The 23,892-nt window shown below is 36.1% G+C and overlaps 1 protein-coding gene across 1 annotated transcript in view; it reads right to left on the reverse strand.

The window, feature by feature from the left end:
• The window catches only part of otog (otogelin), a 57,660-nt gene extending 35,147 nt beyond the window's left edge, over positions 1-22,513 (reverse strand). Inside the window, exons 1-19 of the mRNA XM_069181869.1 lie at positions 22,402-22,513; positions 22,031-22,188; positions 19,915-20,036; positions 19,412-19,620; positions 18,915-19,045; positions 18,572-18,678; positions 17,865-17,980; positions 17,337-17,462; positions 17,128-17,236; positions 16,733-16,779; positions 16,173-16,318; positions 14,223-14,355; positions 13,528-13,705; positions 12,692-12,816; positions 11,897-12,109; positions 10,657-10,822; positions 8,671-8,745; positions 8,502-8,545; positions 8,201-8,366 (exon numbers count right to left, since the gene is read on the reverse strand). Coding sequence (XP_069037970.1) covers positions 8,201-8,366; positions 8,502-8,545; positions 8,671-8,745; positions 10,657-10,822; positions 11,897-12,109; positions 12,692-12,816; positions 13,528-13,705; positions 14,223-14,355; positions 16,173-16,318; positions 16,733-16,779; positions 17,128-17,236; positions 17,337-17,462; positions 17,865-17,980; positions 18,572-18,678; positions 18,915-19,045; positions 19,412-19,620; positions 19,915-20,036; positions 22,031-22,188; positions 22,402-22,513 — 2,483 coding nt within the window. The remainder of the gene's footprint in view (positions 1-8,200; positions 8,367-8,501; positions 8,546-8,670; positions 8,746-10,656; positions 10,823-11,896; positions 12,110-12,691; positions 12,817-13,527; positions 13,706-14,222; positions 14,356-16,172; positions 16,319-16,732; positions 16,780-17,127; positions 17,237-17,336; positions 17,463-17,864; positions 17,981-18,571; positions 18,679-18,914; positions 19,046-19,411; positions 19,621-19,914; positions 20,037-22,030; positions 22,189-22,401) is intronic.
• Between the last annotated feature and the right edge of the window lie 1,379 nt (positions 22,514-23,892).

Genomic DNA, 23,892 nt, shown 5'->3' on the forward strand with positions numbered 1-23,892 from the left:
GATAAGAATCTTGTAATATTCAGGAGTGAAATATTCCCACTGCAGTGTTCACACACAATAAAGCGACACATTCACAGGGCTCAGAACAAACTGAGGGTTCATCTGCGTAATGTTACACCCCAGATAAAGTGGTGTTAACAGGTTTCTTTATTTGGAGGCCAAGAAACTGTATCAATTACTATGATCAAAGAATATATAACAATTCATCCTTCAGCCTTCATGCACAACTCATGAGTAAAATCGTATTGACATTTTTCTATTTTTTAATTAAAGTTCTGTTCAGTAAATCTGCTAAAAACAAAAACAAAATGATATACAGTACAGTTTAATTTGGGGGTTAGCAGCAATACCTGTGAATGAGAAAGATTCAGTTCAAGTTGTTATACTGTACTTCTGTGTTTGAAAGCACCATAATAGATAATTAATCTAAATAATTAAATTGGCATTTATTCCTTTACACATATTACTGCAAAGATCTTCTGAAGCATGTCAATTTCAAGAGAGCAGAAAAAAGCAGTTTATTGTATATAAACTTGATTCAATTTAAATTGAGGTTAACTTTCCAGTTGGTATTATTAAAAAGCATAAAAGGTTAAAACAGGTGAATCTATTATATTATGGCTAAAAATATAGGAAAACGGAAATAAAATGTACCTACTGTAAGTGCATCATCACATTTAATGCCATGAGAAAATGATGCATAAGCTACAACAATAAGAGAGCTGTCTGTAGGAAAACGGGTATCATATCTAATAACTTGCAGGTATTTTCTTCACCAGAGTGACATTTTAAAGCCCCCCCAACACACACCCACACATCCACCAAGCAGCTCAGTCACAGGTGATCATCTTTTAAAAAAAGAAGCATGAATATACACAAGGATTTAGCTAAAGTTTCATTACCCTGTAAGAAACATGCATAATAAAGCCTTACGGCAAGTGATTTCATAAGCTGAAAAGAAAATACCCTCTTTTCTATGTTGGGGCACGCTGCCACAATTAGAAATTAATTTAGCTAAAACGGCACATTTAATCACACGCTTGAGGAGTTTTTAAATGAGCAATAAAATTAACCATACTGTATATCCTTGTTTAAAATCTCTTTTTTTTGGCAGCTCATCACTCTGCATGGAATGTCACAATGTAGAAGTGCAGAAAAGATAGTACAGGACTAGCATTTGCTGGAAACGTGAAAAAAGTTGAGCCAAATGAGCTTGTAAAAAGGTTTCTGCCTGGGCATAGCACTCCCAAGACAGGACAAGCTTTTTATACTAGATAAATATTAGAAACCTAGTGCACTTGGCTTAATTTTGTCTCCTCAGTACTTACTGTAGAGTTGCTCTACATTTGCAAACACATGGACAAAACTGCATAGTACTGCATGATACAGTATATATCTTCCCAAAATTCTGATTTCATTACATTATCCTAAAAATGCTATAGTGTTGTGTCTTGAGGACCCACAGTGTAATGTATTGAGTTATCTAATTGAACAAGCCATTCCAGTGCCTATGGGCCCTGTATACTGCATACATTTAAGTCACACTTAAAATTAAATGGAATAATGATAATTTTTAGTGCCTCCAACGTACAATAAATAGTAAAAAAACACTCATTCAGAGTGCAAGCTGAGCTCTATGGGTCAAACGTTGCTAACTTGAATCAGAGCAATATCATCTGAGATTGTGAAACTGAGATTGTCCCAGGTTTCCAAAGCAATGGACCACAATTAGCTTCAGCACAGGGTGAGCTAGTAGAAATTTTAGTCAGTGACACTTCAGACGTCCCAGGTACCATTGATCTTGACATGGTAACACTGAGAGCCACATCAATCCTCCATTTGATATGAATTCTTTTTAGAATTCTGTGGCTTTTTGCATATTTAACAGTATTTTTTCATAGAGTTGCATTTTTAGTATGTGAAATGTACGTATTACTAAAATTCTGTAAAGCTGATTTATCACATATGCATTATGTTAACAGAGGAGCTTGAAAAGCTAAAGCAGAGATTCATGCATATACAGTACTGTACTACCAGCTCCCCCCAGAAAAATATTTCACGGAATAGATTTTCAGAAAATGCTTTTTGCATATCTGCCAACATCAACAGCATTCAAATGATGGATGGGCATTGTAAGAGCTATATTTGCCTTTTGTGTTCTTGAGAAGAGTATGCCTACTGTAGCTTATTGGAGTAGATATTGTAAAAACACTGTAAGATCAGTGTCACGAAATAACAATAATTAACGCAGTTTAAGGTCTAATCTGTACTGGAACTACTCAGCTATTTGATACAAGCTTCAGGATCTGGTTTTCATATGCAAATAAAGATGAATATCTCATGCCTCCCAAAAATACATCTATTATAATATAATATCCAATCTGTGAACCTGTACATGTTATATGATTTGTCTGGAGGATGTGGTGAAAGGGTAAAATGCAATTCATACTGTAGTTCTTTGAATTAAATGCACACCTTTGCTCTTGATGAAATTAAAATGTGCTGATGTTCTAAAAAGGTGCAGGAATTCTTTAAGCAGCTTACCTGCCACCTGATCCAATCAGCCACCTGTTTATCGCATAAATAAGAAAAGGTGCAATTTATAGAATGAGGAAAAAAACAGAAGTATTAGACCTGGATGAGTAAAATAAGTTCATTATGATTGGAATGCTTTGCTAATAAGAACAGTTCTATGCCAGACTTTCTCAAAGGAAAAGTAGTGAAATGTATTATTCTGTTTTGTAAAGGGAAAAGAGAACCTTCTGTATGTGTACTACTAAAAAAAAACATCTACAGATTAAATTTAATAAGAACAGTCTGAAACAAGCTTGCATTCCTTTCCAAAAAACAACTTTTAAGTTGTCTTATGACAATATTTAGTGTGTTTATGCATCATTCTAAATAACCCTGTAACTAATCACAAGTCCCAATTTGACAGATGGATAAAAAGCAAATTCAAATGAATATATTTGGAAATAAAACTGTATTAACATCATTTTTCAATACTTATTATAGGAATAAATGTGTCAAACAAACTATGAGCATTATTCCATCCTACTAGTAAGATTGTCTTTTGGCAAAGACTAATTTTTGGACTTAAACAAGTAACATTATTGTAAGTACAGCACATCAATTATTATTAGTTACAATTTAAAATTCTAATAAGTTGTTCTAGATGTGAGAGATTAAAACAATGTACAATTTTTTATATTTTGAAAAGGATGTTTGTTTTTTAATACTGATATACCTTATGAAAGCTTTATTGTAAATCAAATTTCTTACAAGAACTAAGATTCTTGTTTTGAAATTATTAAATCTGAGTCTTCTTTTATTCAGTCACTGATTGTTTTGTGCCAAGTTGACATATTGAGGAATTTTCCAGCTGGCCTATACTGTACAGTAGTAATTTGATATTCAAATTACAAAGTACTACAAGAGAAATATCAAACATTTTTTTCTGTTTGTTGATGTGTTTGGTATTTTCTGGTATGTTGGTCTAGATTTTAAATCTACTGTATTTCTTTAATTTAGTTTTATGATAACTACTTATATCCATTCATTCTTAGAAATGAATGTATGTGGTAGAAGGGGCACTACTCTCTGAATGAGACTCACATCTCTAAGTACACACACACAAGCCAAAGAAAGAAATTAACCTGATTGACATGACTTTGGAAAATTGGAACACTTAGAAAAAACCCTCATGAGCTCAAGGAGAGCTTGCAAACTCCAGTCGAATTGTGTCCCAGTATGGAATGCCCTTATTCATGGGTGTTGCCTGAAATGTAATTAACTGGAGCTGTTTAGTTAAAATAGTGGCAAGCAGCTTGAGGAAAGGCTATGTAAAAGTACTGTATGTATGCTAAGTAAATTGTTGGAAACAGAGACCTTGAAATAAGGCAATTGTTGAACACAAAACTAAATGAATAAACAAATTAGATAAAAGATTAAACAAGCAAAAATATCATTTAGGTCACCAATTACAGTAGCACTGAGGATTAAGAGCTCAGCTAGATTGAAAACCAGCAGACATAGTGCTTCTCCAGGGCCAAAGTGGGGAAACACTGCTTTAGGGGAGGGGGAAGGGGTGTCCAATTCTAGTCCTGGATGGCCAGTGTGATTGCAGTTTTTCTAGGTATCTTGAACAACTGAAGAGCTGGAAAGTGAAGTCAGTAATGAGGTACTACAAACCATTAAGCATTGAGTTGGAATGAAAACAGACACACTGGCCCTCCTGGACCACAACTGGACAGCCCTGTTCTAAGGTTTCAAGTCAAGGGTGAATTTGCCTGGTATTTATGCTATTTCCCTCCTTCCGTATTCGACAACAGCACCTGCATACTTGAGCTCATAAATACCCATGAAATAAATATCACACTAAAGATGTTGAAAATGTTTGATCAAAAAGCCACAACAAAGTCCCTCTTCATAAAAATAACATTAACCCTTCTGTCATTACTTCTAAAATGCTACAGATGAGGTGATTATTGACTGATGTCAACAAGTCCAATGAATTTGTTACTGTACATGTGATGAAAAAAACATTTTTGAAGATTTTTAATTTTCAAATGAAAAATGAAAACCTGTACAGTAGCTCCCAGCATTTCAATTTTATTGCCATAATCTTTGAAACATTAATTTACCACTGGTGATTAAATTGCCACAGGCATACAATCTTTTGTTTGAGAATTAATATTATAAGGCACCTGTTCTTTGTTCTCAGTCTAACACTGTTGTCTCTATTGCAATGTACAGTATTGAAAATCTATTAGGATGCATACTGTACAAGAGATTTAAAATAGATAAATAAAGCTTGTATGCACTAACCTAACGGATTCTTTAATTTATTTTTTTACAACAGGTGGGTCTCAAGTTGCTTTCTTTTCATCTTTTCACTACTGGAAATGAATAAAGCATGCTCCTCTGGAGCGCCATTTCTTTGTGGTCAGCAGAAATAGAGGATGCCAAACAAGTTTATGACTCTAAGAGGAAGATTATCAAACACCTCATTAATTACTCAGGCAAGGAGGCTCCATATTGGCATGACATTTGTGAAAGCATTTAACTATAATAATAATAATAATAATTGCTACACTTATATAGGGCTTTCCTGGACACTCCACTCAAAGCACTTTACAGGTAATGGGGATCCCCTCCACCACCACCATTGTGCAGCCCCACCTGGATGATGCTACATCATCCAGGTGGTGAGCCAGAACACTCACCACACATCAGCTATTAGTGGGGAGGAGAGCAGAGTAATGAAGCCAATTCATAGACAGGGATTATTAGGAGGCCATGATTGATAAGGGCCAATGTGAAATTTTGGCCAGGACGCCGGGGTTACACCCCTACTCTTTACGAGAAACACCCTGGGATTTGTAATGACCACAGAGAGTCAGGACCTCGGTTTTACGTCTCATCCACTATGAAGTGGTTGCAGGCTTAGGATCTGTTTACCCTGCTCTCTAACGATAAGGTACTTACTGAAAGTGGATGAATGGATGGTCAAGAAGCCTGAATGGTGCTGAGGCCCAGAAACCCGCTCTCAATGACATTATTTATCATATCAGCAGAATGCCATGGCACCCGATTTATCAATATTCTCATCTCTTTGTCTCTGCCTGTAGCATAAGAGGTCTTTGTACCCATATTTACACCACGCTAGATGCCAAACTATCAAGTTGCAGAATTTATTAACTGTTCATGACAGCATATTTGAAATGTGACTTCTCTTTCCTGATTGTCAAGAGTATAATGCTTTTTCTATGGATGATACCTTTCTATTTAAGAGACCACGGAGTCATAAAACCGAAGGTTAATTCAAGGAGGCCACCAAAATCCTCAAATTTTTATTTCAGTATTAGTTTTGGAAGTACTATCTCACTTTGGAAAGTATTCCTTTGATACTTTGTAGGATAGAGTTAAATGCTTCAAGTTTCTAAATAAAATCTCTTGCCTCTTTTTATGGCTTTTTATTTTAGTAAAAACAAAAATTGTTATATGTTTATATAAGTGGAGTGCATCCTATATTTGGAAGCTGTAGCACTGTGCATCATCAATCAAATACAGTAAGTGTCTAAGTCCAGCTCTTTAAATACTTGGAACAAATTCACCAAGAAAAAAGACACATCACTTTTATGGATGAACATTGGAAAGGCGATACTGTACAATGTTTATAATTGTGTTGGGAGCTAAAACTAACCATTTTTTTAAATATATATAACATATAACATATAACTATAAGAGCATGGATTAATAAAGTAACAGTAGCAAAACATTCAAGCAAAGCTTACAACAAAGCAAATGTATATATCCGAAAAGTATTTTCTAAATCAAATGTCTTAAGTTTAAAATTGCAAGTTTCCAAAGTAATGTATGCATATGGGTTAAGAAATGACAGAAAAATAGGAAATAGAATATTACAATAAAGGGAAATAATTGCATCTGGTCTGATATACAATGATATACAATGATAGTATACTTCTTATTTAACATTTTCTAACTTTGTGTTCAGTACTATTCATAAAATCATCGACTGTAAGAAGCTACATCTGTGTAAATGATAAATTATCACCAGTATAAAAATCTGTAACATATAACATAAAACTATTTTAAGATTTGCCAAGTAAATACAGCTTCTGAGCCTGTGTGTTTTATTTTATTTTAAAAGATTCAATTTGGTGTAGAAGTGACCGCAATCAACTATGTATGAGCACTTGATGGGTCTTCAAAAAGATTATATTAACCCGAGATACAATAATTGTGTGTTATTGTCCATTTTCATCCAGAAAGCATTGAAAGCCCTCAAGAGCAACAGTACCTTGGTCAGTAGAGAAACTAAAGCCATATTGCCCATCCCCCTTGGTTTACTACACTGTTGCTCATTGGGAATGCAAAAATAACTCACTAAAATAGGTCACGTTCCCTGTTTGCTTTCCCGAACAAGAGACATTCTGTCTGGAAGAACTGAAGAAAGGGGAAAACCGTGCATAAAAACGCAATGAGTTATGATCTGCCCTCAGATTCATTTCTTTATTAAGCCTTTACTTTAGTGAAAGAATCCTTCATTCAATGAAAAAGATACCACAGTAACAGATAACACAGTAAAGTATTCATATTACTTACTGTACAGTTGAAAATTAGATCAGCTGAAAATCTTTTAATTTTAAACTGTCCATGTAAAGAAACAAGGACATTTCCAAATCAGGATCACGATCTGTAGAAAGTACTGTATAGTAAAATGATTACTGTAAGTATATGTGTAGAAATGTAAAAAGTCATGACAACGAAATACAAGACTTTCTAAAGTAAAATAAAGCAAAAATCCAGTTAACCATGCTACCATTAATAAAAGAGCACTCTGTACACATACTGTATAAGGTCAGATCTTGTGTAGTTAAGGGAGCAAACCGATGTCCAAGTATAGCACGTAATGTGTTTCATAGAGTTTGAAAAAATTGAGAAGAAAGGATTAACCATGGTTGGTTTGACAGTATTCAGGCATTTCCACACAAGATCAGCCAACGTAGCTACTGACCTTCCCAGACAAGCGTTGTTCATGGATCGCTGGTACTTGAACTGACAGCCCCATTTTTTCAATGAGCTCACATCAATGGTCCCTCTATACTCAGCATCCCTGTCTCAAACCAGCTTTGATCTTCCCCCACACTCAGGAGAGAAATGCCTACACTGCCTCTAGAAGCTCTTCTGAACCTGAGAGAATAGTTTTTGTCTCAGTAGCCCCTTGAAGTGTATCAGGAGAGGCTGCACGTACATGGGGATAGAAATATATACCGAAGCCCAACAAGTCAAGTGGCTTTGGAAGCCAGGGCAGTAAAGTTAAAAGGCAAACCAAAATCAGCCCTCCTTTCTGATACTGTTTTTTATAAGTGCAACTTTCAATTACAGATACTTATTTCATCAATCCGAACACATACTGTAGTAATTCAAGTCTCGGGGTTTTCACACTTGTGCTGGACCCTACAGCCCTGTAGCCCAGCTAAGCCCGTTTTCAAAGCTGTTTGTTTTGCCTACTGATAGCAACAATGACCAATGTAAAACTGCAAAAAGTCTTAGCTAATTAGAAAAAAGATCTGTGCAATGTACATATTTAATGACAGTCAGCCAAAATCATATTTCAAAATGGAGCTGTTAGTGACTGTACAGTATAATCAAAAGTAGACATTCAATTGCTTACCCTGGAGGGCAAACGCAGCCTGAAACACAGGGTTCATGTCCTGAGCAGGTGAGGTTCAGCAGGTAGCTCTCACAGGTCTGCTCGCAGGCTGTTCCTTCACTCAGGGCTGTGCCATCCAGAGAATCTCTACACCCAACATAGAGCTGGCCAGATGGGCAACTTTTTTCTGACGAATGAGATAAAATTACCTTGAGTGAGCTGTCGAGCATTGAAATAACAAATACACTATGACTGTACGATCGTAAAGGCTGCAAAAAATAATCAGGTTGATCTTTCAAAATATTTAACAGAGAATACTCACCGGTACTGGAACTTTGGGAGATCATTCTCCCATCTTTACAAACCCTAGAATGGTTAAGAAAATATGTGAGTGCATTACAAACATACTGTATACAGTGGCTAATCTTCCATTGACATGACTTTGACACACTGCAAGGTTGTGCAATACAGTAGAATCAAAAGCAACTCACTGCATTCCTGAAGAAGTCATTATAATATCTCCAGGCGCATATTCAACACCAAGGAAACTGCAGGAGCATTCATTTCTACAAAGAACAGTAAAAAATAATTCAGCATCCAGGAAGCTATAAGTCTTTAGAAACAATACATCAGTAAATTGTATATTTGAGAATTGGACTTTTATTTATTAAATATATACCTTACAATAATGTATTGCATAATGCCACTTGCTACAGTAGGTGAATCTACAGTATAGTAGTGGCAGTGCACAGAATGTAGCCAATTTAGAATGAATTGACTGGATGAGGACTTGATTTCTGACCCAATCTGAGCGATTGTCACTCTTGTTCAAAATACTAAAATGCCCATATACTGTATCAATACTTCTGTTCCCAAACATATCTCAGTACTCACCACAACTTATTATAACTTTAGTTTAACACTAACACAACAATAATCACATGACAGAAGTGACAATCTTTTTAAATAGGCAAAAGCCATATACTGTAGCAGTAAAAACAGTAGTAAGCCCCATATGGGAACATACACTGTACACTGAAATATCTGGCTTCTCTTGTTCATTGGAGAACTTAAAAAAGCTAAGGAAACTCAGTGACTTTGAGCTACTGAGGTCTGATTTATGATTGCCAGGAAACAACACTTGTTTTTTTTCCATTTCATTAAGCTATGTCATAGGTTTTCCCTTTTACATTTGTCATCAGTGCATTTTAAATCCTCTTTCATGCCTATTTGAAATTGGCTGTGTAAAAATGAAGTTCCAGTGCTAAACCCATTTCTCTGAAGGTAGAAAGGCTTTGTAACGTATAGCCTACTGCAACACATCAGTCTCTGTATTACAAATTCTTTCGTACTGGTTATCGGATATCTGTATCTGTATTCAGGGGTTCCTAGAGAATGAATGGATGGTTTCATCACAAATTCCTTCTAGAAACTCTAGCGCAAAGGAACACAAAACTCCTCCAAGATGTAAGAATGTGAAAAAAAAAATCGTAATGTGCAGATGTTTCAGAATTCTTTTAGAAAGTTTAAATTTCACATGTTCAGAGGTTCCCATTGAGTCTTCAAATGCATAGGACACTTTTCTTTAAATATAACAAATAGTTTTGTTCACTTGAGTGTGTTCTCATTCTATAAAAAAGGAAATTAACAAATGAAAGAACATTACAATATTTCATAAAGCACACTAAATAAATAATTCAGTTTCCGTCTTAAAGTACCCTAAAATAGTTTACTATATACTGTATATTGAACTATTAATATTTCTCCACATCCATATTTACATGGAATGCAACAGTATCTACTGTATTTTCAATTTCAAATCCAGCACACTGAAACATTTTTTATCATACTTAAGCAAGTCCTTTTTTGTTACTACTTCTTAAGAAAGTGGAGAGTTGACAGTCGTTATGTAACACTACACCGAGGTAAAATGTTTGGTCAAAAGGAACTGTATGTGACTGAAGCAGCAGTGAAATACTGGAGAAATTCAGAATGTCTTCGGGGAGTTCTAGTTCCTCATTAAGAAACTATCTACGAGGTCAGTTAAATTTCTGCTTTCTCTAGTGAAAACACTAGTAAACATTATGAATGCCCAATATTTATAGATAACATGTAGACATGTAAAGGTCTAAATAATCCTCACACATACAGTACTGTCAGTTCCCTTGATGTTACAACAGTGAGGCCTATGAATGAAAGGTCATTCTGACTGAATGTGTAAGGTTATTGTTGCTGTATTGTGAGTTTCAAAAGTCATTCCCTGTTTACTGTGTGCCTTAATTTGTGTTTTAGTTCATTTATATATGAAATATAAAAAGTGCAGCAGTGGAGGCTAAGTTGGAAAAGCAAGTCAAGCACAAATACTCAGATTAAATAGCGCCAACAACACAAGTCTGTTAAAAAGCCGAGGAAAGGCGGTGTGGTAAAATTAAATAGCCATTCGTATTATCGAACCTTCCAGACCAGACATCACTTACTTCTGCACACACCGCAGGGCTTTGCTGCTGTAATATGTCCCTGGTGGGCAGGCACAGCCCTCCTCACACTCCTCCCCACAATGCTCTGGTGTAACCAAGGATGGGCAGCGCTGAGGGCAGGAGGACACACATGACCCATATACCATTGTCTCTGGGCACTGAACAGCTACAAAGGACACAAAAACAAAATGAGTCATTTCTGCATTTAAATAAAGGATCAAAAGAAGATCATGGGTTGTAAAAAAATAGTTTTTTCTTCGGTGTGCTTGATCACTATCAGTATTCCCTCCTGAATAGCACAACATTTGACGTGTCAAATATTTTTCAGATAAAAGCTAATATCGAAATGTAATTTGAACAGACACAGCTAAACAACCCAGATGGTGTTTTTTAAGGAACTGCTGTTTATTTGTTCTTTTACTGGAATTGCTTGTTCAGTGCTCAGATTTTGCTCTAAAGCCCAGAAAACACCTGTTTCGGTGTCGGCTATATAATTGGTCAGCTGTTTCTAGGATTCTCCAAGCAGGTGTGCACTACAGGGCCAGAGTCACTGAGGCTATGTGAATTGCACACAACAGCAACGGCTCAGACTTGTCACCTTGTGAAGTCAGTGAGAGCTTCATCATTCCCGCAAATGAAGCAAACTCTCCTGTGCACTTGCTATAAACACCCGCAATAACTGATATGTCGAGGAAGCTATGCACATTCTTTGTCTTTCTCATTCTTTTATGAGAAAGCAGTTTGTAGCAGTTATCCAAACTGATTAGCCACCGGTGATTCCAAATTATGACAAGGAAATATCTGAAGTTTCCAAATATTATACAATAATTTCCATGATATATCTTTACAGGATTTGGCAATACTGCTTACGGTTTGGAACAGAAAACATTTTTTTTCTACAGAAGAATAAAACATACTCTACTTATACGAAGCTAAGATATTGCCAATATGGCCAGCTTCTATTGCTTAATCATTGTACTACTTTTATATACAGTAAATTAAAAAGTAAAAGGTTGACTTTTTGGACATACTGCAACATGCAAATGGCAGCAAATGGTATTTTTGAAGGGAAGAATTTTAAGGCCTTAATCCAGCTTTCTAATTATTTCATATTTAAAGAATGTAAAGGCTATGAAATACAGATGCAACTTTCAATCACACTTTAAAAAGAAAAAAAAAACACATTTCTTGGTTTGCAGCCATACCATCACAGATAACTGCATGAACTCAAATGACTCACTGCACTCAGAGATGTGGGCTCTGAAGTCTATAATGACTCCATATTTTCTGCACTGCCGAGCGTAATGAGCCAGAACACCACACAGACACATCTTCCCACATTTGCAGGTGTCTGACTTGCACTGCTGGTGAAAGGGCACAGGACTCAGGTACTCATGACAGCGGGAAAACAGCTCCTGGTTCAGGATCTCACACTTCTCCACTGCATAGGAGGCTGACATGATATGCCAAGAGAGAAGAATAGTAGATTGTCACCAGTATAGTAGGTTAACATACTGTAGTCTGTCTCAAATTCACACGTCACAGAGTTATTAGAATACCACTGTAGGCTTAGATGTCAACAGTTCAAAACTCTTATTTACATTAAGTACATTTATATAATTTATGTCCATTTTAATAGAAGTCTTCAACTGGAGTGTACATTCCTCCACATGTAAATAAAACAAGTGTATTTAATAAAGTAAATGAGTGACTTCCAAAAACACATCTCAGCTGAATACAGTGCGTCGTTGCAAAGGAAATGATTTAACTGGTGTGGTGTTTAATAATGTACAAAATGACATGGTAGCTTGGCCAAATGTTTATTTATGTACCTGATGTTGAACGTACCTTATTACTGAAGTACACGCAACCCTAACCAAACGAGCACTGGAGACTTCATCAGAGCCGCTGAACAACAGATGGCTTCTTGTTCTCTACAAACTGTTTGGCCAACCTAAGGGATGCTAATTGTGCTTCTACATTCGCTTGAAGAGCCTGGGGTAACTCTAGCAGGGTGCAGGTTGCGGAGGCTCACCTGCCTGCTGGTGAATGTCACATGGGTCAAGCTGGGGGATGCTATGTCCTGGAACACAGGCAGAGGAAAGCTTCCAGGAATTACCAAAGAGCTGAGGAGTGCTTTCAATCATCCCTGCTGGAGACCTGAAGGAGACAAGCCAGGCAGGCAACAGTTAGTGGTTATTATAAGCATTGCTGGGGAAAGGCTGGCAGATGTAGTCATTCACACCAAGCTTACATACAGTATAAGAGAGTAACAGTTGTACATGGAAATAGCAATAAGACTAACAAGTAAGATACGGTTCTGCAGTAAGTAAATCAAGAGTAAGAAAGCAGAGGTGCAAATGTTTAAAAAAAATCAATTAAGACAATATAATGAGAAATAAAGCAACTTTGTAATGTGCTTACAAACACAGGTCTGTTCAGTATTATAAGAGCAAACAGCAGTAAAGGATGAACTAGCAACAGCACTAATAGATACAAATAAAACATAGTGTGTTTATTTAGATTTTAAGAATTCATTTGTTAAAAGATTGTTTTTTTTAAATTGTGCTTCCTAATCTAAATAAATTATCTGGATGTTAGTATGGTTAATAAGTTTGTCACTTTTGTAGATGATTAAAATATAGGAGGATTACTAAACATTGTACAAGCTGCAAAGGAAATTCAAGAACACTTAGACTGGTTAGACACCTGGCAGATGATGAAGACAAATGCAGAGTATTATGTACAGGTATTAAAAACTATATGTGTAAGAACTGTGAGAAACAGGCAATAAAAAGGCAAATGAAATGTTAGGTTACATAGTTAATGTATCATAAAATGGTAAGAAACAGGTCTGAGAGAAAATCTCACAGGAAGTCGTCTAGAATGTTTCCATTAAATGTTCCACAGAGACCAATAGTATCTTCTTTCCAAACTTCATCCAGCTGCAGGTACAGTCTGGCCTCTTTCCAATTATACTGCAGACGCAAGCCATCCATTGTTTTAATTTGTATAAACATTGAAGAGAGCTCTTGGATGAGAAATGTATCTAGAAAAAAAATATTTAGTGTTATGATCTGCTTCACTGGATTGTAAACATGCAGATTTATAACCCTTATTTCTGTAGTTTATATGAAGTAATAAATAACTTCCTAGGAAGTTAATATGAAATATACTTTAAATTACAATGTATTCATGGACTATTCCATATGTCCTCACCTATTCCCTGTGAATTTCACAATATAAAGTTTGTGACTGAGATCCCAGATTTGGGATCTCAGGTTTGAGATAGACTTCAGATACCAATTTTCTGAAAGAAAAGCACATGCAGACATGATTGGTTGAAAGACACATCCAAATGCAATCAAGAATTGCAGTTCCTTGCTGCATGACACAATATTTCTAGATTCTACACTTTAAAGTTTAAAGTGTACCATGGTACATGCAGTCTTCCACTCCTAGTACCATAAAATATATACAGTACATTTGACTTTTGTCACACACAAGTGGTTACTGGATGGTAATGAATATGTCAGAACAATGCAATGTTTTTCTGCTGTCATTACCATCTGTAAATGGCAGTGCGATTCTGTACTGGCTGAACACATACACCTCCCCATTGTGAGTCACTGTAATCTCCTTCCTTGGATCTTCATCAACAACCAGGCTAACTGATTGGATACAGGCTCCATCTAGGTTCTGTGGACACAAAGAGCATTTTGTGTAAATACAAAGACATTACCAGTAGACCACAAAGAACTAAAACTAATAAAAACAATAATAATGTGTTAAGATATCTGATACCTTTTCAAGTCCATATACACAGACACACATTCCTTACTGTCAAACATTTGCCCACATTTTTATGAGGTAATAAAAAGTTTAAGTTGTAAAATGTTTTACAGGCATGTCGTACCTTTTCATAATACCATACCCAAACATGTTAATCTGTCAGCATAGCAAAAATAACTAAGGGTGAAGATAGAAATTGGTCTAAAGCTACATTATGCATATCATTGCTGTAATTCTGTTAGTAAATACTGTAAACATTTTAGGGAAGTTTTCATACATGTGTTCTGTTAAATTACATAAGTTAGAAAAAAGTCAAAGGAATTTTAATTAAATCTTTAAGTGTATTTAAGTACAACTTTTTTAGATGATGTTAAAGCATGTGCTACAGCACATTGAAATGGGTAGTCATTGCAGATGACCAAACACATTTAATATTTAATGGAACAATAATAATCCAAATCTTACAAAATTGAATAGATCTGCGTAAGTTTTATTTACTTTTCCCACTAAGTAAGGATCTGCCTCCCTTAAGTTTTTTTCACATTTAGATTTATTGTTTTAAGTTTTTATTTTATATTAGAGTGTACTTATAAGAGTAATAAAGTGTTGTACTGCATTTGTGTATGCGTGCAGTGGAATCAGATGTTTAGTGTGGAGTTTTACATTACTGAAGTTCCTCTCAACAGTACTGTATCTTACAGCCCATCCCTCTAAGTTATAATTTCCTCTGAAACTGCATATCATATGAAGAGATTGTTAAAGGAGACTTGTCCCCTCCACAAGACGTATCTTAAGCAGGACAAATCTAACTGAACAGTAACTCTCTGCTCTGGTGAATTGCTCCTTTCATTACTGCTTTGCCCAACATTCAGCAGGTGCTCTCATACAAGTTGCTGTTTCTTTCACCAGCCGTTTTACAGAACTCTTTTTTATCTGCCACTACTCTCTTCATCTGCAACTACAAAGACATTCAGCCTGTCACTCAGGACTGAGATAAGGTAATCCAAGGCAATTGCCTGTTTGATTCCTTGTCTGGAATATGTCTGACATTTTATACCAGATCCACATGCTGTATGATGAGTTTTCGTATCATCGACTCTGTGGCGCAGGGAGATTGCTGGCTTTGTGGTAGAAGAGATCTCAGGCTTTGTAGCTTTTCATGGTTTATCTGTCACAGTACTAGCCAGTTTGATCACTACATAAATGCAGTTCAGAAAGTCTTTTATCTTCAAAAGTCAATCATGTTATAGGTCTGAATCACTAAATGCTAGCTATTTGATGTAATTGCATTAATTACTGATACAAAATGTTTTCATATACAGTATACTATTACTCAGTCATCAATTCTGTGTTATACTGTACTGCAATTGTCAATGCACCATATTCTAGAGCCCATTGTGTGACATTTGAATGAAGCATAAATGGAGGTGCAGAGGAAAAAAGACTTTGTATATAAGAGAAATTAGGCGCATAAACACACTCAGATTCCAGTTTTCAAAAGTTACACAGCCAATTTTGCAACATGATTTGTTATGTACTAATCATTAATCCACCCACCCACCCACCCATTTTCACTCCGCTTTTCCTCGTTAGGGTCGTGGTCAGCCCAGACCTCCCTGATCATTCCTAATCACTTATCATTAAGAGACATTCTGCAGTGTCTGATCAATTGGGCCCCAGAGTTCTGTCCATTCTATGTTGTCACACAATAAAGAGACACCTACCACTCCACATGGGGCGTTTTGTATTGTGACCGTGAACTTTCCAGAAGTGCGGCTTTTTGCCAGAACATACTGACATGTGGCTTGAAATGTGTACACCTGTCCATCCAAGGTCTGAAAGTGAATATCTCCGGTAACAGAACACTCTCCTGATAGAAAATAGGAACATTAAACAACATATATTATTAAGCCTGACATTGCTTTCAAACTGGGCAATTGTAACTGTCCAACTTTTCCAATTTAAGATTAAGGAATTTAGGGAGCAAATAAGTTACAATATGCTATTGTTTTAACATATATCTATGTAAAACATGTTCATAATTAAAGTCATAATGCATTTAATATCTTTTAGAATATTTTAGAATACAGTATAGCTGAAATAAACATTTTCAATATTCAATCATCTAGGGACACTATGTCCTAAAATTCTAGTGTCACAACTGTTTCTTTTTAACTTGCATCCTCATGCCAATGTAATCAAGAAGAAGTGGGGAGAAAAAGATGTGTTTCACTTGAAGCCCACTGTGCACTGAAATACTGACAGATTGTTTCCTAAGGTTTACCTGGACAGCGGTGGTCTGTGCAGTTCCAGTATCCACCCACGCAGGTGCTGAAACCATGACACATAACACTCATGTCAGAGATTGAAGAATGCATATTCTTAACATAATACAAACATGTAAATATTTGTAAAACATAAATGCTGCATTTCTTTTGGTTTATCTGGTATGAACCAGATTACCACAAATACACCTATGATTTGCCAAAGATGATATAAACTTGGTTGCTGTAAGTAAATCATAAATTTACACAAATAATATATCTTGTGAGACATGACAGCTTCCAGATTACTTTTTTGTAACCTTGTCACCTACCCAATAACCTTAATAGAACAATGCTACAGTCATTTCTACAACATATACTGCCCCAACCCCAGCTGAGAGTGAAAGAGGCTGACCAGTTATTGCATTCTTCTTGGACTATATGTCCAGGGGAGAAAACCATCCCATGATAGTCACATGGGCACTCCGACGGCTGCACACAGCTCCCGTTGTCGTAGATCAGATCTGTAAGAGCACAGCAGCAATGCAAAGAACACAGCCTTCCACGTTAGACATCCTTTAGTGCTTTCATATGAAAGTGTTACTTAGTGAAGTAATTTCTAACCTTCAGGGCAGTAGCATCCATCCAGACACTGAAGTTTGCTATCAATACACATCTTGTCAATACTACAGGAGACAGGACAGCAGGTGATACATTCTCTGTATACGAATTTGTCATCACATTCCACTGCTGCAACAAAGAGAAACAACATCTTAGATGGTGGTTCTTTAACTGGATGCAGCCTTATTAAAGTACCTGGAAAGTTGCTCATTGTATCTGCATTACATTTCTGCTTTGCCCATTATTTCACTTTACATACTGTTCAAAGGAAGTCTTGATGGCAGTTCTGATCAGTTGTGAAGTTCAGAACAACAGAGTTATTATAACTTTCCTTCAGGCCATTGCAGCATTGATAATATCTGTTGTTATCCCATACCAAATGGAATGGAAAATTGATTTGGGGTCTTCTGCATTAAGCAGACAAACTCCTGGTACTTCAAGAAATTGACCCAGTGAGGGAGTTGGATTCAATGACCTCATTTCACTTCAGGATATACTGTAGTAACTAAAGTAAAAAGGTTTGAACTGTACCACACTGTGGAATCTGTGCTCTCCAGTCATGCAGGGGGTGGTCAGAGTGAGCACAGGCCCGGGCATATTCTGCCAGCGTTTGGCACAGTACCTCATCGTTAGCATTAGGTCCAGTACTGACAAGAGAAACAAGGAAGGGAAATTACAGTAATGAGAAAGGAGATCAATTATCATCTGCTGAGGTAATCCGATAAACAAAATACCGTACTGTTCTTCTCTTACTGCAGCAGACGTACTTCTGTAAACTACATAACTGTGAAGAAACCTGCCAGGGTTTTACGTGGAGCTGTAGAGAAGCATGTACTATAGACTATACTCAGGAAAGGATTAAAAAAAAGTCAAGTTTTTAAACAACAGTATAACACCTTCAGTAGTTTGGTTAGGTCCTAACAAATGGGAGAGAGAGACGATTACGCATACTATATTTAGTTTGCCTTGCCTAGCTGAGAGGATGGCAGCCTGTCTGAGGCCGGACAGGCTGTTCGCCCCTCCTCACTATTGCAAGGACTGAGTCAGGGAGCTGCTGCCAGGGTGCAGATGTGGGTGTGTGTGAGAGAGACACATAACAACTGAAAATTATTATGGTATGTACAGTATACTTATTTCTCATTTTCTGACATTGTGAGGCATTGAACACATCATGTCTTTTGCCAGTTATACATTTTCATGACTCACAACAAGGTTAAAAACAGAAACAAAGTACTTACATGCACAGATCATTGAAACAGCTGGCCATGAAAGGGAATGGGCTGACAAACTCATGGCAGTATTTAAACGGAGGTTTGAGGAGCAAGCCACACCACTCATGCATGTTCTTAAATTTAAGGGAAAACATAGTATCAGATCCTATTTTAACACCGTAGCCTTTAACATCAAAATAAGTGGACAATGGACAGTCATGTACTGTAAAACAATCTTAAAAACAAAATGCTAAACTATATTTTGTTTCTTTAAGACTGTGTTTTAGAAGACTTGGTGACAGCATCATTTAGAGACATGAGTGCTGTATTCGTGCTTCACCTGACAGACTTGACTGCATTCATACAGTACCTGTTGTGCTCTGGGGTCATGTGATGAACACGGAGAGGTATAGTCTGCAGGCACAGTGGAGCACATCTGCTGAAGGGGCTCCGTCTCCATCCAGCTGTTTCCGAACAGAGCAACATCATGTGTGAGCAAACCTGTGGAAAGGGAGGTTTCAGCTGTAAATTAGAAGCATAGTGCCAAAACTCCTTCACTGCTCTTTGTCAGATAACTGGGTATGTTCATAGACTCTGTACTACACTAAGGCATGCCAAAACTACTAGAGACCACCAATGAAGGATAATGTATTTTTCTTGATATTTTAGGAAAAAAAAGACTATTTTGCACTTAACCTTCTAAAGATTTTAACTATTAGCGTTTACCATTTTGCTGTTGGAAATACTACAGTATATAAGAGATAAAGTTGGTCCAATATGTCTCAACAGCTACACGTTTCTGTACTAAGAAAAGATCTCTGTGGTCTATTTTTATCTGTCAGCAATGCAGGATCTCAATCCACCCACCAAAGCTGGTTTTCAGATCATCTTGCACATCTGCATTGAAATTTCCACACAATCCACATGTTCTGCCCACATATTCTGGGCTCATTTTGAGGTACACTGATGCCTTGATGCCATCCCAGGCCAGTGTAAATCCATGCTGTTGGGTTACCAAGATGTACTGAGATATCCTCTCTATCTCTACATCATGCACACTGTGTGGAGGCTGAATGCTGAAAAAATAAAACACTGCTGGTTAACAGACCTTATGCAAATCACCAAACATAGTGATAGTTTAGTTATAGATAGTTTGACACATATTTTCCATACAGTACAGTGAATTCTGGCTGCTTTTTTTATTTGTATTGTCTTTTATTTCATATACAATAGCTCTTTAAAATTATTATTTTTGATAGTAGTTTATCTTCTAAATAGAATAGTTGCCTTTAATGTGATACAATGGTGTGAGGGAGTTTACAAAACAAACATGGTTCATTAGCTGGAAACAAATGGATTTTGGAAGTTACCTTTGTCCTCTGAAAGTAATATTGTATTTCTGTAATCTGAGCTCTCCGTCCCCTGGAAGAAACAGGCTGACCGATCGAGCACATTGGTATGTAGATGAATGGCATGTTGGATCATTGTGGACCTGTATGATCAACCATATCACAAAAGATCTGCATGTTATGGGATCAGGAGTTTTGAAGACCATGTGGTAAACTCAGCACAGAACATGTACTTTGTAATATTGTATCAGTTATTTTCAGAATAGGTTTACTGTATCCTTTCATTTCAGTTATGCACAATATGTTGCTATTTTTATGAAATTCTTTCACTGAAGCTCGCAACTCAGTTAACAAACTTAAAGACTCTGCATGTCAGAAAAAAAAGCGTGCCTGACCCAGAATGATAAACACTCTATAGGAGCAGTGTCTTTATGGAGACAAATTCAATTGCCATTTCCATAAAAAACAATAAATTGTTAATACAACCGATTCTTCTTTGTTGCTCTTTAGAACCAAGTGCTTTTAATGGTTCCCTGAACAAAGTAAATTTTGTTTTAGATTTGTACCAGACTAAGCAGATAATTATGGAATTAAACTGTAATTGACATAAATGACTCTAATAATGAGATCACTTTCACTAATCTGCAGAGGAAATATTTTCCTTGGGCTCAGGCAATATAATTCCCATTAGATAGGTTGCCTGAGAAAACAGCCAGGATAAAAAGAGATCTTATGTATAAAACATTTAAACTAGAGAATAAAAAGGCCATAATGGTGAGATATCAAATACCATCTAAACTACGGAAGGAAGTAACAGAAAGTTTTCCCATACAAAATTAATCTTCCTGGGATTTTCTCATTCAGGGTGGAGCAATTTGTTCATCCTTGCTTGCGAAAAACAAAACTGCAATAATATTGTTTTTAATTTCCCTTTAAGGCATGTTACTTTGTTAGCAATTTAAAAACAATCCAAGAGTATATACAATGCTGAATACAAGATTCTACCTTGCTCATTGGGATAAGCTGTAACAAGCAAGGTGAACAGTCCAAAAAAGCATATATTAAGTTTAGACAATTTTTAAATAAATCTCTCTAGTTTATTTCTTGTTGTTTCTTTTAGTGGCTACTAAATTAAGTAAGAAGTGTTTCTCACACAACCATATATGTTGAGGTCAAATTGCATTCTGTACATACATTTCCAGAAAAAATATAATCTAAAATTATTACTTTTGTGTTTCTATTTAAAAGCACAAACAAATCATTCTACCATTTGTTTCTAAAATATGGTCATTTGCAGGATTTTGCATTAAAATCAAAGCAGATTCTTTTTAGCATTATTGTTTGCAGATGTTGCTTGGTAGTGATTATGAACTAATCTTCAAATCAGGTGATTCGCTTTAAGACTACATATTTGCAGAAAACGTGGGGAAACATACTATACGAACAAGCATTTCTATTTTTGAACAGCTTGATGTAAATAGTACTATTTTGTTACAGAAACCTTTGTCCCCCAACTGGTAAATTTGTGATGTGACCAGATTTTGCAAGGCACTTTGGCACAATGGTTATGGCCGGTCTAATGTAACCTTTAAAGTTTCCTGCAGGTTTTCTGTCATTTTATTTATGTAGTGCCACCTTCTGACATATAGTAGATAAAATCTACTATATTTTATCTACTATTTCATAGATGAAATCTACTATTTCATACACATAAAGTATGAAATAGTGATAATTAAAAAATGTTTTTGCACCTACTGTACTTACTACATAAATTAACTAATAAAATGATATAAATTATCGTATACTGTAGTTTAAAAAAACCTCCTCAGCTAGCAATATTTTTTTGGACTCGGTATTTTCATTCCGCATGTTTTATTTTCTAGAAAATGTACTGTAGTAAGCCTTTTGTGAATTTTAAAATGGAAAAACACAGATTTGTACTCAAATCTATGAATGATATTATTAAAAATATTTAGTATTATTATTAAAATGAGTGCTGTTTTTGAACAGCAGAGTTAAAAGATCTTGCCAACAAGTCTGCATACTCAGTGTGTGAGCAGATCAGAACTTTTTTTTAAAGACAGCTCTTGACAGAACAGCTTTGGTTTAAAAGTATAATAAATGAAGATGCTGTTACCTGTATCATAAAGCTTGGCTGCACTGCATCGTCACATTCTCGCACTAGAGTATAAGTGCACTTTCCAGGGAAGTAATAATAAAGCCCATCAAATGTCTCATAATTATATTGTCCCCACGTCCGGCAGATCAATTCTCTTTCAAACCCTTTGTTTGGAACTAAGGGAAGAGAATAAGAGTCTTAAAATCAAGGGGATAAAATCAGAATTCATTCCAAAAGTCTGTTCTGCTGCGACTCCTCCTCCTGATGCGGGCTTTCCTCATTTAATATGATGGAAATGCTTCTATTTTAAAAAACAAAGAATACTTGACTGACACAGTGAAAGGAAACACTGAATATGTTTACGTCCATGAGGATTTAAGGTGTGTAACCTGTTTGACACCGTACTCCTGTTGCTTCATATTGGCTGCAATTGCATGATGCTGGATGTACACATTCTCCTCCATTGAGACAGGGAAATGTACAGGGTTCTGGAAAAGACATTAGGAATTTAACCATGCATGGTACTGTTTTAATAATAACTCCTGAATGTTTTATAGAACCTCATAAAATTTACTGTACACATCCCATGGGTTTCACTTTATAAGCACTATCTTAATTCGCATGTCACAAGATGGAACTGAAGGATTTTTGAATAAAGCTGCATCTTTAAATAAAGGAACAAGTAATAGGTTTATTCCATGCTGAAAAAAAGAAGAGAGATAACACAACGTTTCGGCAAGGGAGCCTTCTACTTTTTTTCAGCATGGAATAAACCTATTACTTGTTCCTTTGCAGCCTACGCATGCTGACGCAGCTACCTACCTGAACTATCTTTAAATAAAGCTGTTTTGGCACGGCGTGCTTCTTTAGGCCTCACCTTTGAAGGTCAGCACAGAAGTGAGTGGGAGCCATGATGTAGAGTATTAGTTGCTGTTAGTGAATGTGGTCCCTCTTAATTATCCCTCCTTTCTTGCCTCTCAGCCCTGAGTAGGTACTGATAGATTCCCAAGGGTAAAGTAAAGCTTGAGTAGTTACAGCCTTCCCACAGACAGCTGGTCAGCTCTTATCTAATGGCCTCAACATATGGTAAACAGGCAAAAGCAGAAAATCACCACAGACTCACCTGAAGCTCTGGTCCGTAGTGGCTTCAGCCCTTCAATTAAATGTACTGCTGTAGTAGATAATGTGGTAGCAGTTACTGGTGATCCCTGAAGCAAAGACCGAGAGAGCATTTGTATTTACTTCTGGCACCTCTCCAATTCAAAACTCAAAAATCCCAAATCCCCACCCCACCAACCCCACCACAAAATAACCCCACTCACACATTCAAAACCAAATTACTTTCTAATTTTATTCAGACTCAAAAATGTTTATGTATGTTTTAATTGAGGTCATCAGAATTATGGTAAATGCCAGGATAATGTCTGGGAAAAGGAAGAATTGTCATTTTATCCAACCAAAACTAAGCTCTTGTAACTGTACCTGTAACATTTAATTAATTATGTTAAAGCTTCTGCCCTTTAATCAAACTGTAGAATGCCTTCACCAACTAGAAAACCAACCTGAGATCTCAAGTAACAGATTAATAAAGCAGCTGATTAAAAATGAGAAATTGAACCTCTTTCCTACCTTCCTTTCTTTTATCAGTTCTCACAGATTTAATGTAGATGTGAATTTTCTATTTTAAGGAATTATAACTTTTACAATTTTTGGTCTAGTCTGATTTTATCAAACTATTACCATTTTATATGACTTTGTTCAAAGATATATATTCTTCTGCATTTGAGAAAAAAAACAACATTGAATATCTAACCCAAAAAGATAATCAACATGTATTATTTACTGACACTTAGAATTGAACATACTGTATACAGAATGAA

Source organism: Lepisosteus oculatus, chromosome 21, assembly GCF_040954835.1.
Source record: "Lepisosteus oculatus isolate fLepOcu1 chromosome 21, fLepOcu1.hap2, whole genome shotgun sequence".
Lineage (NCBI taxonomy): Eukaryota > Metazoa > Chordata > Actinopteri > Semionotiformes > Lepisosteidae > Lepisosteus > Lepisosteus oculatus.